Here is an 11,832-nt window from a genome sequence, read left to right as displayed (position 1 = left end):
TGTTGAGAGCTAGGGACCCTAGTCTAGGGTCACTGATTCCTGTGTGCTGAGTGCACTGTCGAACGCCTGGGTCGTTGACTCAGGGGTGCTCTTTGGAGGGCCCGTGTTCTACTCGCTGTGAAGGCCCCCGCTATATAAAGCGTCCCTCTCTTTCACCGACCTCCGTCGGCTTCTGTCTTGACTTTATAAGGCCGAGTCCCGGCAGGTCTCTGGGTTTGGCTGCCAGAGACACACCCCCTTATCTCCCTCTGGCTGTCATTCAGCGAGCCTCTTCCCTCCTCCAGCCAATGGAGAGGCAGGGCCCGGGGGCAGGGGCTACATCTCGCCCGGGCCTCTCTGGCACCAGGATTGATGTTCCCGTTTGTAGAACCGGCCGGATCCGAAGACAGAGGGATCTCGCCCGGCCTGTGGTCGAGCCGCGCACCGAGGGCTTCGGCAGGGCGCGGGGAAGCTGCGGCTGGTCTGTGGCCCCCACTGAACCCCGGAGCGCAGGGAGAGGAGCTGCAGGTGGAGTCGGTGCGGTGTGGAGCCCGTCTCTGCCTCCACGCCGTGGGCTTCGGGGGCAGGCTGTGGCTGGTACCTGTAGCACTGAGCGGGCTCGGGGCTGGGGCTCCGGCTCCTCGCGGGAGGGGCGCGGACAGGCATGGATCTCATGGGCGCCCACCACATGCACCAGGGACACCCCGAGCCCATCAGTTTCGGCATCGACCAAATCCTGAACTCCCCGGACCAGGGCAGCTGCATGATCTCGGGCTCACGCCTGCAGGACTCCGACTACGGCCTGGGCTGCATAGTGAGCAGCGCCTACAACACCATGACAGGAAGCTACAACGGTGGGGGTGGTGGGGGCGCCGGCTACAGCAACAGCGCCTGCAGCATGGCCTCGCTGCCCGGATCGTACAACATGGGTCTCAGCTCGGCCGGGGTAATCCGGGTGCCGGCGCACCGGCCGCCCCTGGGCGGAGGTGGGCACCCGCCCATGTCCACCGGCATGCCCAACGTGTCCAGCGCGGGTGGCATGAGCAACCTGACGGGCCTGACCTTCCCCTGGATGGAGAGCAACCGGCGCTACACCAAGGACAGGTTCACGGGTGAGTGCCTGCGCATGGCACGGCCTGCACTGAGTGCCCGCGCCCTTGCACCGTGCCCTAACCCCACCGCTGCTCGCTGGCTCTCAGCTGCGCCCAGACCACTGCAAATAACACGGGCATCATCCGCACCCCCTCTGTGTTTACAAACCAGAAGGAGCCCACTTCAGTGGCATGGCCCAAAAGGGAAGACACATGTCCTGTGCAGATGTGAATCAGTTTGCAAGTTTGCAAAAGTTTGTGCGCGTCTGCCTGCAAAATACAAGTGCTGCATGTCCGTCTCCCTGCCTGTTGCCCCTCCGAATCAGTTTTAATGATCAGTTCATTCCAGTTCAGTTCATTATTGGTAGGGTTTGTATCTATTCTGGTATCAATCGAGTCATGGATTTTATTTATTTATGTGCGTGTGTGAGTGTGTATATATAGTATATATATGTATATATACAAATATATGTGTGCGTGTGTGTGTGTATATATATATATACAGCTGACGCGTCTGGCAGCGTTTCGGGGTAGTAAAGGGGGGGGGAACTTGCTGAATAAAGCACTCATGCTTTAAAAGAAGCATCGTTCCCGGATTTTGCTTTGGAGTGCTCTCCGCTTTACACGTTTTACGTGTTGGTTGTTTCATATATATATATATATACATATATATATATATATATATATATATATATATATATATATATATATATATATATATATATACATATATTCATGTCAGACTCATTTTTACGTTCCCATTATTGGTAGTGATATTATTATTATTACAATTGGTGGTATTATTATTGGTATTAGTAATATTAGTGGTGTTATTATTTAAGTTGATCTATCAATGAGGGCAGCCCTGGTGCGGTGCTCGCACAGCGAGGCGTGCCTCCGCACAGTGCTCCCCAGCCTTTAACACGCAGAGGTCAGCACATTAGATGCGCCTTGTCTCTGGGCAGGTTCTTCTTTTCATTTTTAACCAGCGATGCCTGTAAATAGTCAAACGCCGGTCATTGGAGTCCCTGCCCCCACCTGTCCCACGGGAGATGGGAGATCCGCATGGCAGATTCACTGCAGATAATCATACGAATAACAGGTTTGCTTAGACTTGAACAGTCCTTATAAGCAGCACACATTTCATTAAAAAAAATATTAAAATATATATTCGATTAAATAGTTAACAAAAGTCCCTTTAGAGTTAGTTCATCTCTATTATTTGCCCTAAATATTTTCTCGGTCGGGCACACGGTTATTTAATGTCACTGAAGCGGGCACTCTCTGGAGGAAAGAACTGTGATTTAATTTCGGGGTATGCATACACCACAAGAGGTCAGATCCACATTCACATATGTGGATGCACATTCCACGCGCACATGTATGAACACGTGCGCATACTGATACTATACTATAGATATATCTACACACACGACCATGCATATAAATATGCGTGCGTGTACACATAAAGACATATATGTACATTTAAATAGACGTACAGAATTCATATGATGTATTATACATGCATGCTTGTAAGTGCGCATACATTGTACAGGATTACTGCCTTGCCGTGCACATGTATAAATAGATACACGATTAAATTGACATATAGATACAATGTAGATAGAAATTATACACGTGTATGAATGTTCGTTGCAAACGTATTAAGTCACAGACAGACAGACAGACAGACAGACAGACAGACAGACAGACAGACAGACAGACAGATAGATAGATAGATAGATAGATAGATAGATAGATAGATAGATAGATAGATAGATAGATAGATAGATAGATAGATAGATAGATATGTTTACGTACAGACCCTGCACACATCTCTGCCTCCCCTCAGAGGATGACGTCGTCCCGCACACAGGCCGCGTGCAAGCCCCAGACGCTCAGCAATAATTGATATGGCACTTCTGAAGTGATACTGAGGCTAATCTGGGCAATAAATAATACATCGACAATACGTCTGTGGCGTCAACAACTGCTCAATCGATAGGTCCGCATCAGGGAGCGTGAGTGCTCTGTGCGAGACCCGTCTGGTCCGTGGGGGGGGGGGGGGGGGGGGGCTAGAGTGGGGGCCCTCCGTGGGGAGGGTGCACATACAGACTGAAGCGAGCCCGGCAGCGCGCTACAGATGTGTTAGTGTGGTGCGTAACACAGCTGGGGAGTGAAAGCGTGCACTACATGTGCGCGAGATTAGTGCACAGCACGAACGGCGTGTGTTTACACTGATGCTCCACACACTGAGGTCACAAGTGCGACACAAGGGGACATCCAGGGCACGCCCACAGGCTGTGGGCCATTGCACCGCAGGTCGGTTAAAGTGCCGCGTGCCACACGCACTCAGCGCGTCTGTCCTGAAGACAGAGAGGCGCTAAAATTGTTTAAAATCGATCGCGTTCAGAAGGCAGTCAGAGGAGTCACAGGCCTAGAGCCTGGAATAAACTCTACTACCTGGAGGCAACAGGCAGGGTGACGGGGAGGACAGATAGGGCGCGTGGGACACTCACATAGCAACGCCGAGACAGGAGAGCAAGAAAGAATGAGCTATAAAGAAAGTGAAAAGCACAGAATGAGAGATAGGACGAGAGTTAAACAAGAGAATGAGATAGGTAGGTAGGTAGGTAGGTATTTCATTTTAGGATGTGAAAGAAGTTTGCTTTCACAACCTAAAATGAAATAGGTAACATCTATCATAAGAAGCTTGAGGGATTTATCTATCTACTTTTACTTTGCACTTTATATCGTCAGTCTTCTGTAAATTGTGCATTGACTTTCACTTTCAAATGCACAGTTTTATTATGTAAATAAAACACGTAGGTAAGTTGCAACAGAGGTCCAGCTTGTTTTTTGCCATTGTATTTCCGACTCTCGGAAGCGTCTCCCGGGGCAGTGAGCGTACAGTGAAAGCCGCAGACAGCAGCTACTGAGCAGCCGGACATGGGGGCACTGAGTCCCAGAGGAGCCCGCCTCAGTCATGCGCACACAGAGCCCCGCAACAGGTACCAGCAGTGTCTCACGGTTAGTGACGCTTCTCTGCATCGAGCTTGGTTTTGTGCCCACCCGCTGCATTCATACCTCAGGCAGGCCACAAACGAATGCAATTAAAACACGTGTTTTCAAGCACTGGCACTACTTTACCGCACAAGAACAGACAGGACACATGCCGGCACGGGGCAGGGTGAGGGCGGCACGTTATCACATCATTCACACAGGGGCAACACACAGAGAAAAGCACCCCAAACAGAGAACACAGTCACTGCAGAGAGAGGTGCTGCAATGGCGGCGAGAGAGGGTGCACTTCCGGATACAAAACAAGAGAGGCAGCACCACGTTTAATAGACATGAAGGCCTGGGTGATTTCTGCCGGTCAGAGCTGTCTGTATGTACAAGTGTGTGTACGTTTTAGGGAGTCAAGTGGGGTGCCTCTTACATAAATTGGGGTGATTGCAGGTAGAAAGGCCGGTAGGATGGGAAGGAGTCGGTCGCGTCATGAATGTCAGGCTCTTCCCATGGGTTGCGCCTGACATGTGGCAGACTCTAGCCCACACCCGCCGGGCCTCCGTAGACCCCGTCCAGGCAGGGTGCCCCAGACCCTTTCGGACTCGTCAGTCTGCTAATGCCTGCTGCTGCTGCTGTCGCCCCCTGAGCCCAGCCCCCGGGCACTGTCTGTCTCTGGCCCGCTCTGTGAACCCTGCTGATCTCTCGCCTGCTTGCTTTTGCCGTCTGTCTCCCATCCAGTGGCCCTCTCACCCTTCACTGTAACACGCCGTATAGGTCACCCCTACCAGAACAGGACACCCCCGAAGAAGAAGAAGCCGCGCACCTCCTTCACCCGGCTTCAGATCTGCGAGCTGGAGAAGCGCTTCCACCGGCAGAAGTACCTGGCCTCGGCCGAGAGGGCGGCGCTCGCCAAGGCCCTCAAAATGACGGACGCGCAGGTCAAGACCTGGTTCCAGAACCGGAGGACGAAGTGGAGGTAAGGGAAGCAAGACGGGATGGGTGGAGTGGGAGAGGACTGTGCGCATGCGGTGTACTGTGGCCCTGGTATCACTGCACACGATGCACATTTCACAGCGTGTGCATGTTTTGGTGAATAATTTATGCCAGGAAATGTGCTAACCATGGGAGCAAGATGGGGTACAGCAGAAGGGACACGAGGGGACATGTCACCCTTAATTTCCATGGGAGACACAGTTTTATTTTCTGTGGGTGCGGGCTCTTAAATACTCAGAGATGGCGAGTAAGACACATGTTTACAGCTGTGTGTGTGGGTGTGATGTATATAGGGCGAGCTTCCCGTTGCTAATTCGCAACTGTTGGCGGTGCTTGGAAATTGTTGTGAGAATCCCTCAAATTAGAAGGTGAGAAGGAAGGGGCGCCCAGATGTGCTACTGCTCCTCGGCGGGGGTGGGGGGGGGGGGGGGTGCGGCTTTGATGTGTATGGTCTGTGTGCAAACACTGGAAGCGTCTTGCTGCACCATAGGTGCCACACAGTTGGACTGTATGTGACTCCAGCGGGTTCTAAATGCGTTCTGCAATGGTATCAAACATGCCAGATGTGAATTGTAAGGGTTACTTCTGAGTCCTAGGCCACATTCGAGTCCATCGCATACAATTAGCAGTGAGACTCGTGTTAACTGTACAACATAGAGTGTAAGAGAGCTGCTACATGTTCAGAGAGAATTACTGAAATGCAAACATTGTCTCGAGATAACCTTTAGTTGTTCCGAGGGCCCCGGAACAGCATTTTATGAAATGGGGCGTCATAATAGCCTTAAGTGGCCCTGGAGCGTCAGTAGGCGGGGCAATGCTGGAAACCTGCTTCAGCGTAGCCAACACACATACCAATGTGAATCCGTGCAAGGGTAGTGCAGCGGGTTAGGCGTTCGCTGCTGAGATCAGCGCATAAGTAGCAGTCACTGAGTCGAACCTATGTAGGGTCACATCATCCTTCTGAAGTTCAAACACGTGGTCCGTGTGGTTTTATATCACTAGGAAAGATCATACATTTCAGCCTATTTATGAAAAGACGTTATAAGCCACGAGGAGAGAAGTCACCACAGGAGGGCCGGCCTGCAGTGGCTTGGGCCTGCACAGGTGGCCTCGCGGGAGTTCTTAAAGGCGCCTGGCAATGAATGAGGGGGAGTTCTTTATTTCCACCTGAAGTCCCTGTGCTGTCGAGCAGCAGGGCCTTTGGTAATCCCAAGCGCCAGGGCCTTCCGTCTTGTATGTTGCTCATGCCCTGCAGACATTGTTCAGCAGCGCATGGCCTCGAGGCGCCCAGGAAGACAACACCCAGCTTGATTTTGCAGTAACGCATCTTGTGCGAAAGTGTTCTGTTAAGATCTAACACCACAGCAGTCCTTGTAGTTCAAGGGCCTGTGGCACCACAACACTGGCACTTCTATGGAAACGCCACAGGCCCACAAGCGCTCAGAAATAACCGAAAGGTTAGACGTGGCGCTAGATGAAACCTATTAATACATCCAGGGGGAGAAAACCCCTCTGTTATGTGCTTAACCTGCCCCAGAGCGTGTTCTTTAACTGTAGAGGTAACCACAGCCCTTCCTGGTGCTCGAGGCGCCTGGCACCACAGCACGCGGCCTTCTACTCTACGAGGCGCTGAGGAGATTGACCGGGACAGGCCATTTCTCAGCCATAAGGACCTGGGCAGCAGATGCATCTCCGTGAAACGAGGCATCGCACGAGGCAGACTCCGACCGTCAGGGGAAAACGATTAGAGCGCAGTAATTTGGCCAATCAAATCAATAAACTTAATGCAGATTGGTAACGGGATCCGGGAGGCGTCTGGCAGCAGCGGGAGGCCGCGCTGTGCCAGGGATGGTCTGGGCTCGGCAGAGGATGCAGGGGGGCCTCAGAACAGCAGGGAGGGGGCCAAACCACTCTGGGGGTCGAGGGAAGGCACCCAGAGGCTCGGACCAAACCTCTCTGGTGCTCGAGGGGAGGCTCCCAGAGGCCCGGACCAGGCCACTGTGATGCTCGAAGGGAGGCACCCAGATGCCCAGGCCTAGTCACTGTGGGGGCTCGCCCGCACCCAAAGGTGACTGAAACCTGGACACTGATCAAAGCACACAGAAGCGTGAAAGCACGATATTTGTGTTTACACATTTTCAAATGGACGTGATATGACCATGCATCGACAGCAACAATCCAGGGGTTTGGGGCTAAAGTATGTATAGCCCTAGTAGAACCCCGGACATGCATCAAAACACACAGGGCACAATATTAAGAATAGTAAACAAATATATATTTTCATTCTTTATAATATGTGTTCGGGATCAATGTACAACATCTCACCAGCTATAGAAATATGTGTGTTGAAACAAAATACAACACGACAGACATATAGATAGATAGACAGACAGACAGACAGACAGACAGACAGACAGACAGACTGACTGACTGAAGGGCGGATGGGTGGATAGATAGATCATTTTAGGTTGTGAAAGAAGTTTGCTTTGACAACCTAAAATGAAATAGGTACTATCTATCATAAGAACCTTGAGGGGTTTATCTAATTTCACTTTGCACTTTGTATCATCAGCTTGTCTGTAAATCGTGCATTTACTTTCACATGCACAGTTTAAACCCCATGCGTAAGGCTGACGGGAGCCCACAATTAGGGCCCTTTCTTCGGCTCTGCTCACTCTAACGCCCGTGGTGCAGGGCGGATTTGGAAGTGGCCACCAGCCCGCTGGTCTGGGCCTCCTCCCGCCGGGTCCACTGATTCCCTCGTGAGGCTGAGGGCTTTGCTTTCATTAACGCCCGGTGGCTCTCTCTCCTGCCGACGGCCCAGTGCACATCCACCGGTTCCAGAGCCGGCTGGAGTCCGGGCTTGCATAGTGCCTTTGCTGCAGAGCCTTCCGGGGCCGAAGGCACAGACACGAGGCTGCATTTCACGTCTGTGGGTTCTTTAGCCGCCAAGCGGAGCGGCGCGCTTGTACCACTCAAGGCGCTGTGGACGTCATGGCTTAGAACAGAAGCAATCATCTCTCTCGTCCACATGCCGCCGTGTGTCATTAAAGACTCTTTGAAACCTCATCTGAGGCTGCGTTTTAGTAAAACAAAAAATGTAAATATTACGAATGTGTACAGAAGAAATCAGTGTTGTACCAAGTGCCCTGAGATCATTTCAGCGCGGGGCACTCGGCGCGTAACTGGCGCAAATCATGGAATTCACCGCCAATCGGGTTCAGCTGGAGAGCCGTGTGGCCTTTGTCGAGGGGGGCAGTACTTGTGCACGAGCACTGGGCCGACAGGGTTCAACTTAAAATGCAAACTAGCTAGAAATCTGCCTTAAATGTCTATGTATGGCTTTGACACATAAGGTACTATGGTTACCTATATTGTTTGTGGTGGTGTGTGTAGACAGACAGACAGACGGACGGACGGACAGATAGATAGATAGATACGCGTCAGGTCCTTTTTGATACATATCATATATATATAGCTAACAATGAAGGACGTGGCATGTAGCGTGGGAGCCTTCTGCCGCCCCTAGCTGTTTTCAATCCTCGGAAGGGGAGCGCCAGCGCCTTCTCGGCTAATGCGTAACACCAGGAACCTCAACTGGCCAAGAACGAGCTATGAAACGCACAGTAACAGAGGCGAAAAGATCACACACCCCAGCCTACTTCTGGGACGAAATCTCGCAATCAGGGCCTCAGGGCATGCAGACTGTCACGGGGAAAATATTCACGTTTCTCTTGCTGCAGCCCTGCGAAATGAAGTGCTTGAAATGTGCGCCCAAGGAAGAAGCGCTATGTACTCACAGAAATAATAATCAAAATATTGCTTCGAATTCCATCACTACTACTGCAAAAACCACATAATTATTATTATTATTACTATTATTATTTTTCAGTTATTTTTATTTACTAGTAATAATATGTATTACTATTATTATTATTGTTATCATTATTATGCCAATACGCTGTTTTTGTGATCGCCTATATTCCCCTTACAGTTATCATTTCCGTAGTGCGGTCGGCGTTGTGTTTGCTTTTCTATCAGTTCCTAGAGACGTACGTCCGATATTGCCGCACGGTCTGTTTTCCCTGTGCGTATGTATACATTGAATTCTATGGCCCAATCTATCAAATCACACTCTGCATTCGCGGCACCGTAGATTTTCTATAATTTTTATTTACCACATCTTGCATTATCCTTAGAAATTTAAAGCTCAAGGTTTCGCAGAACGTATATTGCAAGAAGCTCGTTCACTTCACGTGCGCTAAAGCACACGAAGCGCTGCCGGAGCCATGAAGGGGGAACGGGTGGCGAGCGGCGCTACGTTACTCACCGCACACACAAACTTAATACATACGCCTCTGCACATCATATATATATATATATATATATATATATATATATATATATATATATATATATATATATATATATATATATATATATATATATTGTTCAGAAGCGTATATATCAGGGGGAACGATATATAGTATATATATATATATATAATGTTCAAAATCAGAGGCGTATATATCATGGGAAACGATATATAATAAACATATATATATATATATATATATATATACGTGGGATATATATATATATATATATTTATATATAGATATATATATATACAGGGCAAATATGCAAATATACATATAAATATATATGAACATATATATCCCGCGTAAATTCCGGGCACTTATTCTGATGCCAGTGGTTGTATGTGGCGGGCACCAGCACTCACTTTTGAGGTCGGGGACTTATTTGTCACCATGAGATCACCAAGAACTACCAGAATGTAAACATTCCTTTGACACGCGCATGCTCGTATCTGGAGTATTTCTATCGAAGATACCGGAGATAACCCCCTCCAGTGAAAAGGAAAAACACTACTCGTCGCCTCTCCGTAAATGAGCAGCAGTCGCCAGCAGGAGCGGGGTTTGCAAATATCCCGTTTCTGCCGATGGCTGCCTGGATTCTCGGACCCCTTATGAAGACCCCAGCAGAGGGCTCGAGAGGCCACCGGCGAGGGAGGGACAGAGGAGATAATGCCTACAGGTGTGTAGGGTACGTAAGGGGCAACCTTCGGGTGACTGAGAGGGCTCCGCTGACTACCACCTAAGGGCGACGCATACACGAGAGAAGGCGCTGTGATGTAGGGAAGGCGCCGAGGGGGCACGAATAGTCCCAGGAGAGGGGACCACCACCTTCACAGGCGCGGCTACCTTCCACTCCAGCCACCCTCAGAGCCAAATCAAGAGGCAGGGAGATGCTGCTATGGACTCTTAGCTCTTGTCATCCAATCTGCAGCCACCGCTGCCACCACATTACCACCCCCCCACCCCCAATCATTTAATCACATTTATGCCACCTATGGGGTGACGCGAATCATAATACACACCAATAAACGTGTTCTTTAGCTCCGCAGAACTCAGCAGACGACGCCGTGCGCTTCTTTCAGGGGCTGCGTCAGGCGCACCCCGATCTCTGACTTTTTCATTAACTTTCGAAGTAAGGCCTTTCTACGTTGTTGAACCTTTGTACATTTTTGCAGTTCTTATTAGGTTTTTTACACTCGCCTTTGACTTGTTTCTAAGCACTCAAGTGTTGCTCGGTGACCCGTGGTTCAGCGAGATACAGTGATTTGCACAGGATCGCACAGTGCGGCGAAGTGAAGAAGTCCGGATTAGTAACTCGTGTTTCTGCCTCCAAAGTGGACCTGTGGCGACTACTCATCGTTTTACCCACGAATGTCCGTGGCAGCTTCAAAACGGTAGCCCTTGCGCGCTTGTGTATACGTACAGTTTAACGTAGCACAACCTATATAGACATTCGAGATCCGACCTCTACCCAAGACATGCAGATTGTTAAAGGCGCCGCAGCCCGGAGCTTTTCATGAAGAGTCAAAGTTAGAGAAAACAAACACCCACACACTCAATTTCACTTGGTGCAATGACCGAGAACATGATACACCAAATTGCGGTGCAAAGACAGGCATCAAGGTCGGTTGCATTCCTTGTTTTCTAGTGAACAGAAGGAGCGCCTCATTAATGTACAGACTTGTGCGTCGGCGTCGAGGCGCGTCTACGTGCGTGCGTGTGCACGTCTGCGTCTATGTGTGTATGCGTGCATCCGTCTACGTGTCCGTGAGTGTTTGCATTTATCTTTGCGAGTCTGCGCGCCTCTGTACACGAGCGCCTTAAAAAGAGACACAATGAGCTCCGTCCACAAGTGTTTTGCTTGGCTGTAAAGAAAAAGAAAGAAATTTTAACGTGTGTAGAATATACATGTGTTAGGAGATAAGGTAAGGTCACGTTTCGTTGCGATGTCCTTGACAAATATTGTCACGTGTAGCTTCTCAGGCACCACCCTCCCGCTCATTGAGCGATGCAATACATATTCATAAGTAAACATTTTGCAATCTCCCGGTGCATAAATGATCGGCTATGTTGGAATCTTTGAACTGGAGCACCTGGTTTGAATTTGTCCTTCCTCTCTTAATCAATTTGCGTAATGTGAGCTGAGAACATATCTATTTGGCTCGGCTTCTTAAAAACTTGGAGCGCCTAGACGATTTAGTTTAGAGTGTGTGCTAGCAAAAAAACCCCCAAAAAACGATAATTCGACGCAGTGCTTTAAAAACTCATTTTTAGTGTATGCATTTTTTTAAAAGATAAGTTTTATGCGAGTGCATTGATATATCTAGCCAACAGATCGCACGTGTGTATTCACACATTTATTATTACACGCATTAGCG

At 49.5% G+C, this 11,832-nt stretch overlaps 1 protein-coding gene across 2 annotated transcripts in view; it reads left to right on the top strand.

The window, feature by feature from the left end:
- Positions 1 to 307: 307 nt before the first annotated feature.
- Positions 308 to 11,832, top strand: part of TLX1 (T cell leukemia homeobox 1) — a 29,343-nt gene continuing 17,818 nt past the window's right edge. The window contains exons 1-2 of one of the 2 annotated variants that reach the window (XM_085606482.1): positions 308 to 1,091; positions 4,857 to 5,058. In XM_085606482.1, the coding sequence (XP_085462608.1) occupies positions 644 to 1,091; positions 4,857 to 5,058 (650 nt within the window). In that variant the 5' untranslated portion in view covers positions 308 to 643. Of the gene's footprint in view, positions 1,092 to 4,820; positions 5,059 to 11,832 lie in introns of both variants that reach the window. The other variant, XM_085606481.1, reaches the window with a different exon arrangement.

Source organism: Triturus cristatus, chromosome 1_2 (genome assembly GCF_964204655.1).
Source record: "Triturus cristatus chromosome 1_2, aTriCri1.1, whole genome shotgun sequence".
Classification (NCBI taxonomy): domain Eukaryota; kingdom Metazoa; phylum Chordata; class Amphibia; order Caudata; family Salamandridae; genus Triturus; species Triturus cristatus.
Note: the sequence above shows the minus strand (reverse complement) of the source record. Positions and strands in the feature narration are given on the sequence as shown.